The sequence below is a fragment of the Heptranchias perlo genome, unplaced genomic scaffold (assembly GCF_035084215.1).
Source record: "Heptranchias perlo isolate sHepPer1 unplaced genomic scaffold, sHepPer1.hap1 HAP1_SCAFFOLD_271, whole genome shotgun sequence".
In the NCBI taxonomy this organism is placed as follows: Eukaryota; Metazoa; Chordata; class Chondrichthyes; order Hexanchiformes; family Hexanchidae; genus Heptranchias; species Heptranchias perlo.
Window position 1 is genome coordinate 8,036 of NW_027139283.1, and position 26,794 is coordinate 34,829.

At 43.7% G+C, this 26,794-nt stretch overlaps 1 protein-coding gene across 1 annotated transcript in view; it reads right to left on the bottom strand.

Moving 5' to 3' along the window:
• Positions 1-3,667: 3,667 nt before the first annotated feature.
• LOC137310699 (nitric oxide synthase 1-like) overlaps positions 3,668-26,794 on the bottom strand; it is a 197,280-nt gene continuing 174,153 nt past the window's right edge. Inside the window, exons 15-17 of the mRNA XM_067978385.1 lie at positions 8,509-8,619; positions 7,549-7,723; positions 3,668-3,865 (exon numbers count right to left, since the gene is read on the bottom strand). Of these exons, the coding sequence (XP_067834486.1) occupies positions 3,668-3,865; positions 7,549-7,723; positions 8,509-8,619 (484 nt within the window). The remainder of the gene's footprint in view (positions 3,866-7,548; positions 7,724-8,508; positions 8,620-26,794) is intronic.

Consider the following 26,794-nt stretch of genomic DNA (forward strand, 5'->3'; position numbering starts at 1 on the left):
CACACAGTCAGTGCTGGGACACTCAGTCCTGTTATACACACAGTCAGTGCTGGGACACTCAGTTCTGTTATACACACAGTCAGTGCTGGGACACTCAGTCCTGTTATACACACAGTCAGTGCTGGGACACTCAGTCCTGTTATACACACAGTCAGTGCTGGGACACTCAGTCCTGTTACACACACAGTCAGTGCTGGGACACTCAGTCCTGTTATACACACGGTCAGTGCTGGGACACTCAGTCCTGTTTTCCACACAGTCAGTGCTGGGACACTCAGTCCTGTTATACACACAGTCAGTGCTGGGACACTCAGTCCTGTTATACACACAGTCAGTGCTGGGACACTCAGTCCTGTTATACACACAGTCAGTGCTGGGACACTCAGTCCTGTTATACACACAGTGCTGGGACACTCAGTCCTGTTATACACACAGTCAGTGCTGGGACACTCAGTCCTGTTTTCCACACAGTCAGAGCTGGGACACTCAGTCCTGTTATACACACAGTGCTGGGACACTCAGTCCTGTTATACACACAGTCAGTGCTGGGACACTCAGTCCTGTTATACACACAGTCAGTGCTGGGACACTCAGTCCTGTTATACACACAGTCAGTGCTGGGACACTCAGTCCTGTTATACACACAGTCAGTGCTGGGACACTCAGTCCTGTTATACACACAGTCAGTGCTGAGACACTCAGTCCTGTTATACACACAGTCAGTGCTGGGACACTCAGTCCTGTTATACACACAGTGCTGGGACACTCAGTCCTGTTATACACACAGTCAGTGCTGGGACACTCAGTCCTGTTATACACACAGTCAGTGCTGGGACACTCAGTCCTGTTACACACACAGTCAGTGCTGGGAGACTCAGTCCTGTTATACACACAGTCAGTGCTGGGACATTCAGTCCTGTTATACACACAGTCAGTGCTGGGACACTCAGTCCTGTTATACACACAGTCAGTGCTGAGACACTCAGTCCTGTTACACACACAGTCAGTGCTGGGACACTCAGTCCTGTTATACACACAGTCGGTGCTGGGACACTCAGTCCTGTTACACACACAGTCAGTGCTGGGACACTCAGTCCTGTTATACACACAGTCAGTGCTGGGACACTCAGTCCTGTTATACACACAGTCAGTGCTGGGACACTCAGTCCTGTTATACACACAGTCGGTGCTGGGACACTCAGTCCTGTTATACACACAGTCAGTGCTGGGACACTCAGTCCTGTTATACATACAGTCAGTGCTGGGACACTCAGTCCTGTTATACACACAGTCAGTGCTGGGACACTCAGTCCTGTGATACACACAGTCAGTGCTGGGACACTCAGTCCTGTTAGACACACACTCAGTGCTGGGACACTCAGTCCTGTTATACACACAGTCAGTGCTGGGACACTCAGTCCTGTTATACACACAGTCAGTGCTGGGACACTCAGTCCTGTTATACACACAGTCAGTGCTGGGACACTCAGTCCTGTTTTCCACACAGTCAGTGCTGGGACACTCAGTCCTGTTATACACACAGTCAGTGCTGGGACTCTCAGTCCTGTTATACACACAGTCAGTGCTGGGACACTCAGTCCTGTTATACACACAGTCAGTGCTGGGACACTCAGTCCTGTTATACACACAGTCAGTGCTGGGACACTCAGTCCTGTTATACACACAGTCAGTGCTGGGACACTCAGTCCTGTTATACACACAGTCAGTGCTGGGACACTCAGTCCTGTTACACACACAGTCAGTGCTGGGACACTCCGTCCTGTTACACACACAGTCAGTGCTGGGACACTCAGTCCTGTTATACACACAGTCAGTGCTGGGACACTCAGTCCTGTTATACACACAGTCAGTGCTGGGACACTCAGTCCTGTTATACACACAGTCAGTGCTGGGACTCTCAGTCCTGTTATACACACAGTCAGTGCTGGGACACTCAGTCCTGTTATACACACAGTCAGTGCTGGGACACTCAGTCCTGTTATACACACAGTCAGTTCTGGGACACTCAGTCCTGTTATACACACAGTCAGTGCTGGGACACTCAGTCCTGTTATACACACAGTCAGTGCTGGGACACTCAGTCCTGTTATACACACAGTCAGTGCTGGGACACTCAGTCCTGTTATGCACACAGTCAGTGCTGGGACACTCAGTCCTGTTATACACACAGTCAGTGCTGGGACATTCAGTCCTGTTATACACACAGTCAGTGCTGGGACACTCAGTCCTGTTATACACACAGTCAGTGCTGAGACACTCAGTCCTGTTATACACACAGTCAGTGCTGGGACACTCAGTCCTGTTATACACACAGTCAGTGCTGGGACACTCAGTCCTGTTATACACACAGTCAGTGCTGGGACACTCAGTCCTGTTATACACACAGTCAGTGCTGGGACACTCAGTCCTGTTATACACACAGTCGGTGCTGGGACACTCAGTCCTGTTATACACACAGTCAGTGCTGGGACACTCAGTCCTGTTATACACACAGTCGGTGCTGGGACACTCAGTCCTGTTACACACACAGTCAGTGCTGGGACACTCAGTCCTGTTATACACACAGTCAGTGCTGGGACACTCAGTCCTGTTATACACACAGTCAGTGCTGGGACACTCAGTCCTGTTATACACACAGTCGGTGCTGGGACACTCAGTCCTGTTATACACACAGTCGGTGCTGGGACACTCAGTCCTGTTATACATACAGTCAGTGCTGGGACACTCAGTCCTGTTATACACACAGTCAGTGCTGGGACACTCAGTCCTGTTATACACACAGTCAGTGCTGGGACACTCAGTCCTGTTATACACACAGTCAGTGCTGGGACACTCAGTCCTGTTATACACACAGTCAGTGCTGGGACACTCAGTCCTGTTATACACACAGTCAGTGCTGGGACACTCAGTCCTGTTATACACACAGTCAGTGCTGGGACACTCAGTCCTGTTATACACACAGTCAGTGCTTGGACACTCAGTCCTGTTATACACACAGTCAGTGCTGGGACACTCAGTCCTGTTATACACACAGTCAGTGCTGGGACACTCAGTCCTGTTATACACACAGTCAGTGCTGGGACACTCAGTCCTGTTATACACACAGTCGGTGCTGGGACACTCAGTCCTGTTATACACACAGTCGGTGCTGGGACACTCAGTCCTGTTATACACACAGTCAGTGCTGAGACACTCAGTCCTGTTATACACACAGTCAGTGCTGGGACACTCAGTCCTGTTATGCACACAGTCAGTGCTGGGACACTCAGTCCTGTTATACACACAGTCAGTGCTGGGACACTCAGTCCTGTTATACACACAGTCGGTGCTGGGACACTCAGTCCTGTTATACACACAGTCGGTGCTGGGACACTCAGTCCTGTTATACACACAGTCAGTGCTGGGACACTCAGTCCTGTTTTTCACACAGTCAGAGCTGGGACACTCAGTCCTGTTATACACACAGTCAGTGCTGGGACACTCAGTCCTGTTATACACACAGTCAGTGCTGGGACACTCAGTCCTGTTATACACACAGTCAGTGCTGGGACACTCAGTCCTGTTATACACACAGTCAGTGCTGGGACACTCAGTCCTGTTATACACACAGTCAGTGCTGGGACACTCAGTCCTGTTATACACACAGTCAGAGCATGCGGGCGAGCATCGTCCATCTTATTATATAAATCCAATTCCGAGTTCTACCTGATGCTAGTTCAAGAGTCTCAGCCACGACTGACAATTTATATTTGTTTGGCTTCCAGCTGGAATCATCGTTGAAGAAAGTTTCGTTCTCCTCATCAGCATTGAATTGATTGTCGATGCAGAACACATCACATGACGTCTGAGGGGAGCAAAGGAACAGAGTTGGGGAGAATTAAGTAACAATTGAGGAATTAATGCTCCAGTGGGTGCGTATTATAGGCTCCCGACTAGTGGGAGGTGAATTGCAGAGCAAATTTGCAGCAATTATTCAGGAGAAAACGTTCCCATTGGCAGAAGGGTCAAGAACCAGAGGACATAGATTTAAGGGGATTGGCAAAAGAACCAAAGGCAACATGAGGAAAAACATTTTTACCCAGCGAGTGGTTAGGATCTGGAATGCACTGCCCGAGGGGGTGGTGGAGGCAGATTCAATCATGGCCTTCAAAAGGGAACTGGATAATTATTTGAAAGGAACAACAATGCAAGGCCATGGGGAGAGAGCGGGGGAATGGTTCTAACTGGAATGCTCTTGAAAAGAGACAGCACGGGCTGGAAGGAGAGAGGCAGGAACTGAGAAGGAGAGAGATGGAGAGAGGCAGGAACTGAGAAGGAGAGAGATGGAGAGAGGCAGGAACTGAGAAGGAGAGAGATGGAGAGAGGCAGGAACTGAGAAGGAGAGAGATGGTGAGAGGCAGGAACTGAGAAGTAGAGAGATGGAGAGAGGCAGGAACTGAGAAGGAGAGAGATGGAGAGAGGCAGAAACTGAGAAGGAGAGAGATGGAGAGAGTCAGGAACTGAGAAGGAGAGAGATGGAGAGAGGCAGGAACTGAGAAGGAGAGAGATGGAGAGAGGCAGGAACTGAGAAGGAGAGAGATGGAGAGAGGCAGGAACTGAGAAGGAGAGAGATGGAGAGAGGCAGGAACTGAGAAGTAGAGAGATGGAGAGAGGCAGGAACTGAGAAGGAGAGAGATGGAGAGAGTCAGGAACTGAGAAGGAGAGAGATGGAGACAGGCAGGAACTGAGAAGGAGAGAGAAGGAGACAGGCAGGAACTGAGAAGGAGAGAGATGGAGAGAGCCTGAATCTGAGAAGGAGAGAGATGGAGAGATGCAGAAACTGAGAAGGAGAGAGATGGAGAGAGGCAGGAACTGAGAAGGAGAGAGAAGGAGATAGGCAGGAACTGAGAAGGAGAGAGATAGAGAGAGGCAGGAACTGAGAAGGAGAGAGATGGAGAGAGGCAGGAACTGAGAAGGAGAGAGATGGAGAGAGGCAGGAACTGAGAAGGAGAGAGAAGGAGAGAGGCAGTAACTGAGAAGGAGAGAGATGGAGAGAGGCAGAAACTGAGAAGGAGAGAGAAGGAGACAGGCAGGAACTGAGAAGAGAGTGATGGAGAGAGTCAGGAACTGAGAAGGAGAGAGATGGAGAGAGGCAGGAACTGAGAAGGAGAGAGATGGAGAGAGGCAGGAACTGAGATGGAGAGAGAAGGAGAGAGTCAGGAACTGAGAAGGAGAGAGATGGAGAGAGGCAGGAACTGAGAAGGAGAGAGATGGAGAGAGGCAGGAACTGAGAAGGAGAGAGAAGGAGAGAGGCAGGAACTGAGAAGGAGAGAGATGGAGAGAGGCAGGAACTGAGAAGGAGACAGAAGGAGAGAGGCAGGTACTGAGAAGGAGAGAGATGGAGAGAGGCAGGAACTGAGATGGAGAGAGAAGGAGAAAGGCAGGAACTGAGAAGGAGAGAGATGGAGAGAGGCAGGAACTGAGAAGGAGAGAGAAGGAGAGAGGCAGCAACTGAGAAGGAGAGAGAAGGAGAGAGGCAGGAACTGAGAAGGAGAGAGATGGAGAGAGGCAGGAACTGAGAAGGAGAGAGAAGGAGAGAGGCAGGAACTGAGAAGGAGAGAGAAGGAGAGAGGCAGGAACTGAGAAGTAGAGAGATGGAGAGAGGCAGGAACTGAGAAGAGAGTGATTAGGAGAGTCAGGAACTGAGAAGGAGAGAGAAGGAGAGAGGCAGGAACTGAGAAGTAGAGAGATGGAGAGAGGCAGGAACTGAGAAGAGAGTGATTAGGAGAGTCAGGAACTGAGAAGTAGAGAGATGGAGAGAGGCAGGAACTGAGAAGAGAGTGATTAGGAGAGTCAGGAACTGAGAAGGAGAGAGATGGAGAGAGGCAGGAACTGAGAAGGAGAGAGATGGAGAGAGTCAGGAACGGAGATGGAGAGAGAAGGAGAGAGGCAGAAACTGAGAAGGAGAGAGATGGAGAGAGGCAGGAACTGAGAAGGAGAGAGATGGAGAGAGGCAGGAACTGAGAAGGAGAGAGATGGAGAGATGCAGGAACTGAGAAGGAGAGAGATGGAGAGAGGCAGGAACTGAGAAGGAGAGAGAAGGAGAGAGGCAGGAACAGACACAGATCGGAGCTGGCGTTGAGCCAGGTGATCTCGAACAGAGGTGGAGGAATAGAGAGATTGAGTGAGAGAAACACACACAGAGGAAAAGAGAGGCAGAGAAGGTGCGTGAGAGAGAAAAGTGTTCACACACACACACGAATCGAGAGATGGGACAGACAGACAGAAAATGGTGAGAAACTATTAAATGTTGGTGTTGAGAGGGATTTGGGTGTCCTCGTACAAGAAACACAGAAAGTTAACATGCAGGTACAGCAAGCAATCAGGGAGGCAAATGGTATGTTGGCCTTTATTGCAAGGGGGTTGGAGTACAAGAGTAAGGAAGTCTTACGACAATTGTCCAGGGCTTTGGTGAGACCTCACCTGGAGTACTGTGTACAGTTTTGGTCTCCTTATCTAAGGAAGTATATACTTGCCTCAGAGGCAGTGCAATGAAGGTTCACTAGATTGATTCCTGGGATGAGAGGGTTGTCCTATGAGGAGAGATTGAGTAGAATGGGCCTCTACTCTCTGGGGTTTAGAATCATAGAATCATAGAAGTTTACAACATGGAAACAGGCCCTTCGGCCCAACATGTCCATGTCGCCCAGTTTATACCACTAAGCTAGTCCCAATTACCTGCACTTGGCCCATATCCCTCTATACCCATCTTACCCATGAAACTGTCCAAATGCTTTTTAAAAGACAAAATTGTACCCGCCTCTACTACTGCCTCTGGCAGCTCTTTCCAGACACTCACCACCCTTTGAGTGAAAAAATTGCTCCTCTGGACCCTTTTGTATCTCTCCCCTCTCACCTTAAATCTATGTCCCCTCGTTATAGACGCCCCTCCCTTTGGGAAAAGATTTTGACGACCTTATCTATGCCCCTCATTATTTTATAGACTTCTATAAGATCACCCCTTAACCTCCTACTCTCCAGGGAAAAAAGTCTCAGTCTATCCAACCTCTCCCCATAAGTCAAACCATCAAGTCCCGTAGAATGAGAGGTGATCACATTGAAACATATAAGATCCTGAGAGGGCTTGACAGGGGAGATGCTGAGAGGCTTGTTTCCCCCTGGCTGGAGAGTCTGGAACGAGGGGGCATAGTCTCAGGATAAGGGGTCGGCCATCCTAGACTGAGATGAGGAGGAATTTCTTCACTCAGAGGGTTGTAATCTTTGGAATTCTCTACCCCAGAGGGCTGTGGATGCTGAGTCATTGAGTATATTCAAGGCTGAGATGGATAGATTTTTGGACTCGAGGGGAATCAAGGGATCGGGCGGGAAAGTGGAGTTGAGGTTGAAGATCAGCCATGATCTTATAGAATGGTGGAGTAGGCCCGAGGGGCCGAATGGCCTACTCCTGCTCCTGTTTCTTATCTTCTTCATGTAAAAGGTTGTCTAATAGCCAAGAGCAAGTGACGCGGACAATAAATCCTGTTAGACCTTGAAAATATTCTTGCCCCACATACGGAACACGTCTTCCTGGCCGCACAGCTCATCTCCTTCGCCCATTGTTAGGATTCTCTCCCCACCGAGTTCCTCCAGTCTTGTGTCAATAGCCCGGGCGAAAGCACAGAAGTGTGGGTAAGCACGAGAACCCAGGCCAAAAACAGCAAACCTGCGGGAAATAAAAATATCAGGCCGTAAATCAGTCACGGCACAAATAATAGGTGCCTGTGTGTCACTCGGTGAGAGAGGGTGACAGAGAGAGAGAGAGAGGGCGAGGGAGAGAGAGAGAGGGAGAGGGAGAGATAGAGAGAGGGAGAGGGAGAGAGGGAGAGAGAGAGAGACAGAGAGAGAGAGAGAGAGGGAGAGAGACAGAGAGAGAGAGAGAGACAGAGAGAGAGAGAGGGAGAGGGAGAGAGGGAGAGAGAGTCAGAGAGGGAGAGAGACAGAGAGGGAGAGGGAGAGAGACAGAGAGAGAGAGGGAGAGGGAGAGAGACAGAGAGAGTCAGAGAGACAGAGAGAGAGAGGGAGAGACACAGAGAGAGTCAGAGAGACAGAGAGAGACAGAGAGAGAGAGAGGAACAGAGAGAGAGAGACAGATAAAGAAAAAGACGGAGAGAGACAGAGAGACAGACAGACAGACAGAAAAAGCGAGAGAGCGACAGAAAAAGAGAGAGAGAGAGAGACAAAGGGAGACTGATTAACCGAGAAGGACTGAGAGACAGAGAGAGAGTGAGTGAGAGAGTGAATGACAGAGAGAGAGAATGATAGAGGGACAGAGAGAGAGAGAGAGAGACAGATTAAGGTCATCACTCCCAATCCATGATAAATGATTACATGAACTGGATCATCGCTCCCAATTGGTGGGACAACCAGAGGGGTTTAATTAACGTGAGATCTTTCTCTCTTTTTGTAACATTCCTTGCATGGGTCCCTTTGGTCACACTTTCAACTTACCGGACACTTGATAACGGGCCTGTGCTCTCAAAACAATTCCCCTCAGAGATTGCTCCACTGCAGGCTTCAAATTCATCGTCAGATAAACTGTTAAATCGAGCTTTGTAACTCCTGTAATACAGAATAAATAATTCACAACAGGCCGAGGATTGAAATCAGCAGAGTAACCTGTACATACAACTATCACACTCACATACTGACACACTCACATACTGACACAGTCACATGCAACTATCACACTCACATACTGACACACTCACATACTGACACACTCACATGCAACTATCACACTCACATACTGACACACTCACATGCAACTATCACACTCACATACTGACACAGACACATGCAACTATCACACTCACATACTGGCACACTCACATACAACTATCACACTCACATACTGACACACTCACATACTGACACACTCACATGCAACTATCACACTCACATACTGACACACACACATGCAACTATCACACTCACATACTGACACACTCACATACTGACACACTCACATGCAACTATCACACTCACAGACTGACACACTCACATACAACTATCACACTCACATACTGACACACTCACATACAACTATCACACTCACAGACTGACACACTCACATACTGACACACTCACATACAACTATCACACTCACAAACCGACACACTCACATACAACTATCACACTCACAGGCTGACACACTCACATACAACGATCACACTCACATACTGACACACTCATGTACAACTATCACACTCACAGGCTGACACACTCACATACAAGGATCACACTCACATACTGACACACTCACATACTGACACACACACATACAACTATCACACTCACATACTGACACACTCACATACTGACACACTCACATGCAACTATCACACTCACAGACTGACACACTCACATACAACTATCACACTCACATACTGACACACTCACATACTGGCACACTCACATACAACTATCACACTCACAGACTGACACACTCACATACTGACACACTCACATACAACTATCACACTCACAAACCGACACACTCACATACAACTATCACACTCACAGGCTGACACACTCACATACAACGATCACACTCACATACTGACACACTCACATGCTGACACACTCACATACAACGATCACACTCACATACTGACACACTCACAGGCTGACACACTCACATACAACGATCACACTCACATACTGACACACTCACATGCAACTATCACACTCACATACTGAAACACTCACATACAACTATCACACTCACAGACTGACACACTCACATACTGACACACTCATATACAACTATCACACTCACAGACTGACACACACACACTGACACACTCACATTCAACTATCACACTCACATACTGACACAATCACATACAACTATCACACTCACATACTGACACACTCACATACTGACACACTCACATACAACTATCACACTCACAGGCTGACACACTCACATACAACGATCACACTCACATACTGACACACTCAAATACTGACACACTCACATGCAACTATCACACTCACATACAGACACACTCACATACTGACACACTCACATACTTACACACTCACATACAACTATCACACTCACAGACTGACACACACACACTGACACACACACATGCAACTATCAGACTCACATACTGACACACTCACATACAACGATCACACTCACATACTGACACACTCACATACTGACACACTCACATGCAACTATCACACTCACATACAGACACACTCACATACTGACACACTCACATACTTACACACTCACATACAACTATCACACTCACAGACTGACACACACACACTGACACACACACATGCAACTATCAGACTCACATACTGACACACTCACATACAACTATCACACTCACATACTGAGACACTCACATGCAACTATCACACTCACATACCGACACACTCACATACAACTATCACACTCACATACTGACACACTCACATACTGACACACTCACATGCAACTATCACACTCACATACTGACACACTCACATACAACTATCACACTCACATACTGACACACTCACATACTGACACACTCACATGCAACTATCACACTCACATACTGACACACTCACATACAACTATCACACTCACATACTGACACACTCACATGCAACTATCACACTCACAGACTGACACACTCAAATACAACTATCACACTCACAAACAACTATCACACTCACAAACTGACACACTCACATACAACTATCACACTCACATGCAACTATCACACTCACAGACTGACACACTCAAATACAACTATCACACTCACATACTGACACACTCACATACAACTATCACACTCACATACTGACACACTCAGATACAACTATCACACTCACATACTGACACACTCACATACAACTATCACACTCACATACTGACACACTCACATACAACTATCACACTCACAGATTGACACACTCACAAACAACTATCACACTCACATACTGACACACTCACATACAACCATCACACTCACAGATTGACACACTCACATTCAACTATCACACTCACATACTGACATACTCAAATATAACTATCACACTCACAAACTGACACACTCACATACAACTATCACACTCACATACTGACACACTCACATACAACCATCACACTCACAAACTGACACACTCACATACAACTATCACACTCACATACTGACACACTCACATACTGACACAGTCACATGCAACTATCACACTCACATACTGACACACTCACATACTGACACACTCACATGCAACTATCACACTCACATACTGACACACTCACATGCAACTATCACACTCACATACTGACACAGACACATGCAACTATCACACTCACATACTGGCACACTCACATACAACTATCACACTCACATACTGACACACTCACATACTGACACACTCACATGCAACTATCACACTCACATACTGACACACACACATGCAACTATCACACTCACATACTGACACACTCACATACTGACACACTCACATGCAACTATCACACTCACAGACTGACACACTCACATACAACTATCACACTCACATACTGACACACTCACATACAACTATCACACTCACAGACTGACACACTCACATACTGACACACTCACATACAACTATCACACTCACAAACCGACACACTCACATACAACTATCACACTCACAGGCTGACACACTCACATACAACGATCACACTCACATACTGACACACTCATGTACAACTATCACACTCACAGGCTGACACACTCACATACAAGGATCACACTCACATACTGACACACTCACATACTGACACACACACATACAACTATCACACTCACATACTGACACACTCACATACTGACACACTCACATGCAACTATCACACTCACAGACTGACACACTCACATACAACTATCACACTCACATACTGACACACTCACATACTGGCACACTCACATACAACTATCACACTCACAGACTGACACACTCACATACTGACACACTCACATACAACTATCACACTCACAAACCGACACACTCACATACAACTATCACACTCACAGGCTGACACACTCACATACAACGATCACACTCACATACTGACACACTCACATGCTGACACACTCACATACAACGATCACACTCACATACTGACACACTCACAGGCTGACACACTCACATACAACGATCACACTCACATACTGACACACTCACATGCAACTATCACACTCACATACTGAAACACTCACATACAACTATCACACTCACAGACTGACACACTCACATACTGACACACTCATATACAACTATCACACTCACAGACTGACACACACACACTGACACACTCACATTCAACTATCACACTCACATACTGACACAATCACATACAACTATCACACTCACATACTGACACACTCACATACTGACACACTCACATACAACTATCACACTCACAGGCTGACACACTCACATACAACGATCACACTCACATACTGACACACTCAAATACTGACACACTCACATGCAACTATCACACTCACATACAGACACACTCACATACTGACACACTCACATACTTACACACTCACATACAACTATCACACTCACAGACTGACACACACACACTGACACACACACATGCAACTATCAGACTCACATACTGACACACTCACATACAACGATCACACTCACATACTGACACACTCACATACTGACACACTCACATGCAACTATCACACTCACATACAGACACACTCACATACTGACACACTCACATACTTACACACTCACATACAACTATCACACTCACAGACTGACACACACACACTGACACACACACATGCAACTATCAGACTCACATACTGACACACTCACATACAACTATCACACTCACATACTGAGACACTCACATGCAACTATCACACTCACATACCGACACACTCACATACAACTATCACACTCACATACTGACACACTCACATACTGACACACTCACATGCAACTATCACACTCACATACTGACACACTCACATACAACTATCACACTCACATACTGACACACTCACATACTGACACACTCACATGCAACTATCACACTCACATACTGACACACTCACATACAACTATCACACTCACATACTGACACACTCACATGCAACTATCACACTCACAGACTGACACACTCAAATACAACTATCACACTCACAAACAACTATCACACTCACAAACTGACACACTCACATACAACTATCACACTCACATGCAACTATCACACTCACAGACTGACACACTCAAATACAACTATCACACTCACATACTGACACACTCACATACAACTATCACACTCACATACTGACACACTCAGATACAACTATCACACTCACATACTGACACACTCACATACAACTATCACACTCACATACTGACACACTCACATACAACTATCACACTCACAGATTGACACACTCACAAACAACTATCACACTCACATACTGACACACTCACATACAACCATCACACTCACAGATTGACACACTCACATTCAACTATCACACTCACATACTGACATACTCAAATATAACTATCACACTCACAAACTGACACACTCACATACAACTATCACACTCACATACTGACACACTCACATACAACCATCACACTCACAAACTGACACACTCACAAACAACTATCACACTCACATACCGACACACTCACATACAACTATCACACTCACATACAAATATCACACTCACAAACTGACACACTCACAAACAACTATCACACTCACATACCGACACACTCACATACAACTATCACACTCACATACAACTATCACACTCACAAACTGACACACTCACAAACAACTATCACACTCACATACCGACATACTCACATGCATTTATCACACTCACATACATCTATCACACTCACATACAACTATCACACTCACAAACGGACACACTCACATACAACTATCACACTCACATACTGACACACTCACATACTGACACACTCACATACAACTATCACACTCACATACTGACACACTCACATACAACTATCACACTCACAGATTGATACACTCACATACAACTATCACACTCACATACTGACACACTCACATACAACCATCACACTCACAGATTGACACACTCACATACAACTATCGCACTCACAAACTGACACACTCACATACAACTATCACACTCACATACTGACACACTCACATACTGACACACACATACAACTATCACACTCACATACGGACACACTCACATACAACTATCACACTCACAGATTGACACACTCACATACAACTATCACACTCACATACTGACACACTCACATACTGACACACTCACATACAACTATCACACTCACATACTGACACACTCACATACAACTATCACACTCACAGATTGATACACTCACATACAACTATCACACTCACATACTGACACACTCACATACAACCATCACACTCACAGATTGACGCACTCACATACAACTATCACACTCACATACTGACACACTCACAAACAACTATCTCACTCACATACCGACACACTCACATGCAACTATCACACTCACATACAAATATCACACTCACAAACTGACACACTCACAAACAACTATCACACTCACATACCGACATACTCACATACATCTATCACACTCACATACAACTATCACACTCACAAACTGACACACTCTCATACAACTATCACACTCACATACTGACACACTCACATACTGACACACTCACATACAACTATCACACTCACAAACTGACACACTCACATACAACTATCACACTCACAAACTGACACACTCACATACAACTATCACACTCACAAACTGACACACTCACATGCAACTATCACACTCACAAACTGACACACTCACATGCAACTATCACACTCACACACTGACACACTCACATACAACTATCACACTCACAGATTGACACACTCACATACAACTATCACACTCACATACTGACATACTAAAATATAACTATCACACTGACATACTGACACACTCACAAACAATCATGACACTCACAAACTGACACACTCACATTCAACTATCACACTCACAAACTGACACACCAACATACAACTATCACACTCATAAACTGACACACTCACATGCAACTATCACACTCACAGACTGACACACTCACAAACAACCATCACACTCACAAACTGACACACTCACATACAACTATCAGACTCACATACTGACACACTCACATACAACTATCAAACTCACATACCGACACACTCACATACAACTATCACACTCACATACAACCATCACACTCACAAACTGACACACTCACAAACAACTATCACACTCACATACCTACACACTCACATACAACTATCACACTCACATACTGACACACTCACATACAACTATCACACTCACATACTGACACAATCACATACAACTATCACACTCACATACAACTATCACACTCACAAACTGACACACTCACAAACAACTATCACACTCACATACCTACACACTCACATACAACTATCACACTCACATACTGACACACTCACATACAACTATCACACTCACATACTGACACAATCACATACAACTATCACACTCACATACAACTATCACACTCACAAACTGACACACTCACAAACAACTATCACACTCACATACTGACACACTCACATGCAACTATCACACACACATACAACTATCACACTCACAAACTGACACACTCACATACAACTATCACACTCACATACTGACACACTCACATACGGACACATTCACATACAACTATCACACTCACAAACTGACACACTCACATACAACTATCACACTCACATACTGACACACTCACATTCAACTATCACACTCACATACTGACACTCTCACATGCAACTATCACACTCACATGCTGACACACTCACATACAATTATAACACTCACATACTGACACACTCACATTCAACCATCACACTCACATACTGACACACTCACATGCAACTATCACACTCACATACTGAAACACTCACATGCAACTATCACACTCACTGATTGACACACTCACATACAACCATCACACTCACATACTGACACACTCGCAAACAAACATCACACTCACAAACTGACACACTCACATACGACTATCACACTCACATACTGACACACTCATGTACATCTATCACACTCACATACTGACACACTCACATACAACTATCACACTCACATACTGATACACACATACAACTATCACACTCACATACTGACACACTCACATACAACTATCACACTCACATACTGACACACTCACATACAACTTTCACACTCACATACTGACACACTCACATGCAACTATCACACTCACAAACTGACACACTCACAAACAACCATCACACTCACATACTGACACACTCATGTACATCTATCACACTCACATACTGACACACTCACATACAACTATCACACTCACATACTGATACACACATACAACTATCACACTCACATACTGACACACTCACATACAACTATCACACTCACATACTGATACACACATACAACTATCACAATCACAAACTGACACACTCACATACAACTATCACACTCACATACTGACACACACACATACAACTATCACACTCACATACCGACACACTCACATACAACTATCACACTCACATACTGACACACTCATGTACATCTATCACACTCACATACTGACACACTCACATACAACTATCACACTCACAAACTGACACACTCACAAACAACTATCACACTCACATACCGACACACTCACATACAACTATCACACTCACATACAAATATCGCACTCACAAACTGACACACTCACAAACAACTATCACACTCACATACCGACACACTCACATACAACTATCACACTCACATACAACTATCACACTCACATACAAATATCACACTCACAAACTGACACACTCACAAACAACTATCACACTCACATACCGACATACTCACATGCATTTATCACACTCACATACATCTATCACACTCACATACAACTATCACACTCACAAACGGACACACTCACATACAACTATCACACTCACATACTGACACACTCACATACTGACACACTCACATACAACTATCACACTCACATACTGACACACTCACATACAACTATCACACTCACAGATTGATACACTCACATACAACTATCACACTCACATACTGCCACACTCACATACAACCATCACACTCACAGATTGACACACTCACATACAACTATCGCACTCACAAACTGACACACTCACATACAACTATCACACTCACATACTGACACACTCACATACTGACACACTCACATACAACTATCACACTCACATACGGACACACTCACATACAACTATCACACTCACAGATTGACACACTCACATACAACTATCACACTCACATACTGACACACTCACATACTGACACACTCACATACAACTATCACACTAACATACCGACACACTCACATACAACTATCACACTCTCAAACTGACACACTCACATGCAACTATCACACTCACATACTGACACACTCACATGCAACTATCACACTCACAAACTGACACACTCACAAACAACCATCACACTCACATACTGACACACTCATGTCCATCTATCACACTCACATACTGACACACTCACATACAACTATCACACTCACATACTGATACACACATACAACTATCACACTCACATACTGACACACTCACATACAACTATCACACTCACATACTGACACACTCACATACAACTTTCACACTCACATACTGACACACTCACATGCAACTATCACACTCACAAACTGACACACTCACAAACAACCATCACACTCACATACTGACACACTCATGTACATCTATCACACTCACATACTGACACACTCACATACAACTATCACACTCACATACTGATACACACATACAACTATCACACTCACATACTGACACACTCACATACAACTATCACACTCACATACTGATACACACATACAACTATCACAATCACAAACTGACACACTCACATACAACTATCACACTCACATACTGACACACGCACATACAACTATCACACTCACATACCGACACACTCACATACAACTATCACACTCACATACTGACACACTCATGTACATCTATCACACTCACATACTGACACACTCACATACAACTATCACACTCACAAACTGACACACTCACAAACAACTATCACACTCACATACCGACACACTCACATACAACTATCACACTCACATACAAATATCACACTCACAAACTGACACACTCACAAACAACTATCACACTCACATACCGACACACTCACATACAACTATCACACTCACATACAACTATCACACTCACATACAAATATCACACTCACAAACTGACACACTCACAAACAACTATCACACTCACATACCGACATACTCACATGCATTTATCACACTCACATACATCTATCACACTCACATACAACTATCACACTCACAAACGGACACACTCACATACAACTATCACACTCACATACTGACACACTCACATACTGACACACTCACATACAACTATCACACTCACATACTGACACACTCACATACAACTATCACACTCACAGATTGATACACTCACATACAACTATCACACTCACATACTGACACACTCACATACAACCATCACACTCACAGATTGACACACTCACATACAACTATCGCACTCACAAACTGACACACTCACATACAACTATCACACTCACATACTGACACACTCACATACTGACACACTCACATACAACTATCACACTCACATACGGACACACTCACATACAACTATCACACTCACAGATTGATGCACTCACATACAACTATCACACTCACATACTGACACACTCACATACAACAATCACACTCACAGATTGACACACTCACATACAACTATCGCACTCACAAACTGACACACTCACATACAACTATCACACTCACATACTGACACACTCACATACTGACACACTCACATACAACTATCACACTCACATACGGACACACTCACATACAACTATCACACTCACATACTGACACACTCACATACTGACACACTCACATACAACTATCACACTCACATACTGACACACTCACATACAACTATCACACTCACAGATTGATACACTCACATACAACTATCACACTCACATACTGACACACTCACATACAACCATCACACTCACAGATTGATGCACTCACATACAACTATCACACTCACGTACTGACACACTCACAAACAACTATCTCACTCACATACCGACACACTCACATGCAACTATCACACTCACATACAAATATCACACTCACAAACTGACACACTCACAAACAACTATCACACTCACATACCGACACACTCACATACAACTATCACACTCACATACAAATATTACACTCACAAACTGACACACTCACAAACAACTATCACACTCACATACCGACACACTCACATACAACTATCACACTCACATACAACTATCACACTCACAAACTGACACACTCACAAACAACTATCACACTCACATACCGAAATACTCACATGCATTCATCACACTCACATACATCTATCACACTCACATACAACTATCACACTCACAAACGGACACACTCACATACAACTATCACACTCACATACTGACACACTCACATACTGACACACTCACATACAACTATCACACTCACATACTGACACACTCACATACAACTATCACACTCACAGATTGATACACTCACATACAACTATCACACTCACATACTGACACACTCACATACACCCATCACACTCACAGATTGACACACTCACATACAACTATCGCACTCACAAACTGACACACTCACAAACAACTATCACACTCACATACTGACACACTCACATACTGACACACTCACATACAACTATCACACTCACATACGGACACACTCACATACAACTATCACACTCACAGATTGACACACTCACATACAACTATCACACTCACATACTGACACACTCACATACTGACACACTCACATACAACTATCACACTCACATACTGACACACTCACATACAACTATCACACTCACAGATTGATACACTCACATACAACTATCACACTCACATACTGACACACTCACATACAACCATCACACTCACAGATTGACGCACTCACATACAACTATCACACTCACATACTGACACACTCACAAACAACTATCTCACTCACATACCGACACACTCACATGCAACTATCACACTCACATACAAATATCACACTCACAAACTGACACACTCACAAACAACTATCACACTCACATACCGACATACTCACATACATCTATCACACTCACATACAACTATCACACTCACAAACTGACACACTCACATACAACTATCACACTCACATACTGACACACTCACATACTGACACACTCACATACAACTATCACACTCACAACTGACACACTCACATACAACTATCACACTCACAAACTGACACACTCACATACAACTATCACACTCACAAACTGACACACTCACATGCAACTATCACACTCACAAACTGACACACTCACATGCAACTATCACACTCACACACTGACACACTCACATACAACTATCACACTCACAGATTGACACACACATACAACTATCACACTCACATACTGACATACTAAAATATAACTATCACACTCACATACTGACACACTCACAAACAATCATGACACTCACAAACTGACACACTCACATTCAACTATCACACTCACAAACTGACACACCAACATACAACTATCACACTCATAAACTGACACACTCACATGCAACTATCACACTCACAGACTGACACACTCACAAACAACCATCACACTCACAAACTGACACACTCACATACAACTATCAGACTCACATACTGACACACTCACATACAACTATCACACTCACATACCGACACACTCACATACAACTATCACACTCACATACAACCATCACACTCACAAACTGACACACTCACAAACAACTATCACACTCACATACCTACACACTCACATACAACTATCACACTCACATACTGACACACTCACATACAACTATCACACTCACATACAACTATCACACTCACAAACTGACACACTCACAAACAACTATCACACTCACATACTGACACACTCACATGCAACTATCACACACACATACAACTATCACACTCACAAACTGACACACTCACATACAACTATCACACTCACATACTGACACACTCACATACGGACACATTCACATACAACTATCACACTCACAAACTGACACACTCACATACAACTATCACACTCACATACTGACACACTCACATTCAACTATCACACTCACATACTGACACTCTCACATGCAACTATCACACTCACATGCTGACACACTCACATACAATTATAACACTCACATACTGACACACTCACATTCAACTATCACACTCACATACTGACACACTCACATGCAACTATCACACTCACATACTGAAACACTCACATGCAACTATCACACTCACTGATTGACACACTCACATACAACCATCACACTCACATACTGACACACTCACAAACAACCATCACACTCACAAACTGACACACTCACAAACAACCATCACACTCACAAACTGACACACTCTCATACAACTATCACACTCACAAACTGACACACTCACATACAACTATCACACTAACATACCGACACACTCACATACAACTATCACACTCTCAAACTGACACACTCACATGCAACTATCACACTCACATACTGACACACTCACATGCAACTATCACACTCACAAACTGACACACTCACAAACAACCATCACACTCACATACTGACACACTCATGTACATCTATCACACTCACATACTGACACACTCACATACAACTATCACACTCACATACTGATACACACATACAACTATCACACTCACATACTGACACACTCACATACAACTATCACACTCACATACTGACACACTCACATACAACTTTCACACTCACATACTGACACACTCACATGCAACTATCACACTCACAAACTGACACACTCACAAACAACCATCACACTCACATACTGACACACTCATGTACATCTATCACACTCACATACTGATACACACATACAACTATCACACTCACATACTGACACACTCACATACAACTATCACACTCACATACTGATACACACATACAACTATCACAATCACAAACTGACACACTCACATACAACTATCACACTCACATACTGACACACGCACATACAACTATCACACTCACATACCGACACACTCACATACAACTATCACACTCACATACTGACACACTCATGTACATCTATCACACTCACATACTGACACACTCACATACAACTATCACACTCACAAACTGACACACTCACAAACAACTATCACACTCACATCCCGACACACTCACATACAACTATCACACTCACATACAAATATCACACTCACAAACTGACACACTCACAAACAACTATCACACTCACATACCGACACACTCACATACAACTATCACACTCACATACAACTATCACACTCACATACAAATATCACACTCACAAACTGACACACTCACAAACAACTATCACACTCACATAACGACATACTCACATGCATTTATCACACTCACATACATCTATCACACTCACATACTGACACACTCACATACAACTATCACACTAACAGATTGATACACTCACATACAACTATCACACTCACATACTGACACACTCACATACAACCATCACACTCACAGATTGACACACTCACATACAACTATCGCACTCACAAACTGACACACTCACATACAACTATCACACTCACATACTGACACACTCACATACTGACACACTCACATACAACTATCACACTCACATACGGACACACTCACATACAACTATCACACTCACAGATTGATACACTCACATACAACTATCACACTCACATACTGACACACTCACATACTGACACACTCACATACAACTATCACACTAACATACCGACACACTCACATACAACTATCACACTCTCAAACTGACACACTCACATGCAACTATCACACTCACATACTGACACACTCACATGCAACTATAACACTCACAAACTGACACACTCACAAACAACCATCACACTCACATACTGACACACTCATGTACATCTATCACACTCACATACTGACACACTCACATACAACTATCACACTCACATACTGATACACACATACAACTATCACACTCACATACTGACACACTCACATACAACTATCACACTCACATACTGACACACTCACATACAACTTTCACACTCACATACTGACACACTCACATGCAACTATCACACTCACAAACTGACACACTCACAAACAACCATCACACTCACATACTGACACACTCATGTACATCTATCACACTCACATACTGACACACTCACATACAACTATCACACTCACATACTGATACACACATACAACTATCACACTCACATACTGACACACTCACATACAACTATCACACTCACATACTGATACACACATACAACTATCACAATCACAAACTGACACACTCACATACAACTATCACACTCACATACTGACACACGCACATACAACTATCACACTCACATACCGACACACTCACATACAACTATCACACTCACATACTGACACACTCATGTACATCTATCACACTCACATACTGACACACTCACAGACAACTATCACACTCACAAACTGACACACTCACAAACAACTATCACACTCACATACCGACACACTCACATACAACTATCACACTCACATACAAATATCACACTCACAAACTGACACACTCACAAACAACTATCACACTCACATACCGACACACTCACATACAACTATCACACTCACATACAACTATCACACTCACAAACTGACACACTCACAAACAACAATCACACTCACATACCGACATACTCACATGCATTTATCACACTCACATACATCTATCACACTCACATACAACTATCACACTCACAAACGGACACACTCACATACAACTATCACACTCACATACTGACACACTCACATACTGACACACTCACATACAACTATCACACTCACATACTGACACACTCACATACAACTATCACACTCACAGATTGATACACTCACATACAACTATCACACTCACATACTGACACACTCACATACAACCATCACACTCACAGATTGACACACTCACATACAACTATCGCACTCACAAACTGACACACTCACATACAACTATCACACTCACATACTGACACACTCACATACTGACACACTCACATACAACTATCACACTCACATACGGACACACTCACATACAACTATCACACTCACAGATTGATGCACTCACATACAACTATCACACTCACATACTGACACACTCACATACAACCATCACACTCACAGATTGACACACTCACATACAACTATCGCACTCACAAACTGACACACTCACATACAACTATCACACTCACATACTGACACACTCACATACTGACACACTCACATACAACTATCACACTCACATACGGACACACTCACATACAACTATCACACTCACATACTGACACACTCACATACTGACACACTCACATACAACTATCACACTCACATACTGACACACTCACATACAACTATCACACTCACAGATTGATACACTCACATACAACTATCACACTCACATACTGACACACTCACATACAACCATCACACTCACAGATTGACGCACTCACATACAACTATCACACTCACGTACTGACACACTCACAAACAACTATCTCACTCACATACCGACACACTCACATGCAACTATCACACTCACATACAAATATCACACTCACAAACTGACACACTCACAAACAACTATCACACTCACATACCGACACACTCACATACAACTATCACACTCACATACAAATATTACACTCACAAACTGACACACTCACAAACAACTATCACACTCACATACCGACACACTCACATACAACTATCACACTCACATACAACTATCACACTCACAAACTGACACACTCACAAACAACTATCACACTCACATACCGAAATACTCACATGCATTTATCACACTCACATACATCTATCACACTCACATACAACTATCACACTCACAAACGGACACACTCACATACAACTATCACACTCACATACTGACACACTCACATACTGACACACTCACATACAACTATCACACTCACATACTGACACACTCACATACAACTATCACACTCACAGATTGATACACTCACATACAACTATCACACTCACATACTGACACACTCACATACACCCATCACACTCACAGATTGACACACTCACATACAACTATCGCACTCACAAACTGACACACTCACATACAACTATCACACTCACATACTGACACACTCACATACTGACACACTCACATACTGACACACTCACATACAACTATCACACTCACATACGGACACACTCACATACAACTATCACACTCACAGATTGACACACTCACATACAACTATCACACTCACATACTGACACACTCACATACTGACACACTCACATACAACTATCACACTCACATACTGACACACTCACATACAACTATCACACTCACAGATTGATACACTCACATACAACTATCACACTCACATACTGACACACTCACATACAACCATCACACTCACAGATTGACGCACTCACATACAACTATCACACTCACATACTGACACACTCACAAACAACTATCTCACTCACATACCGACACACTCACATGCAACTATCACACTCACATACAACCATCACACTCACAAACTGACACACTCACAAACAACTATCACACTCACATACCTACACACTCACATACAACTATCACACTCACATACAACTATCACACTCACAAACTGACACACTCACATACAACTATCACACTCACATACTGACACACTCACATACTGACACACTCACATACAACTATCACACTCACAACTGACACACTCACATACAACTATCACACTCACAAACTGACACACTCACATACAACTATCACACTCACAAACTGACACACTCACATGCAACTATCACACTCACAAACTGACACACTCACATGCAACTATCACACTCACACACTGACACACTCACATACAACTATCACACTCACAGATTGACACACTCACATACAACTATCACACTCACATACTGACATACTAAAATATAACTATCACACTCACATACTGACACACTCACAAACAATCATGACACTCACAAACTGACACACTCACATTCAACTATCACACTCACAAACTGACACACCAACATACAACTATCACACTCATAAACTGACACACTCACATGCAACTATCACACTCACAGACTGACACACTCACAAACAACCATCACACTCACAAACTGACACACTCACATACAACTATCAGACTCACATACTGACACACTCACATACAAATATCACACTCACATACCGACACACTCACATACAACTATCACACTCACATACAACCATCACACTCACAAACTGACACACTCACAAACAACTATCACACTCACATACCTACACACTCACATACAACTATCACACTCACATACTGACACACTCACATACAACTATCACACTCACATACAACTA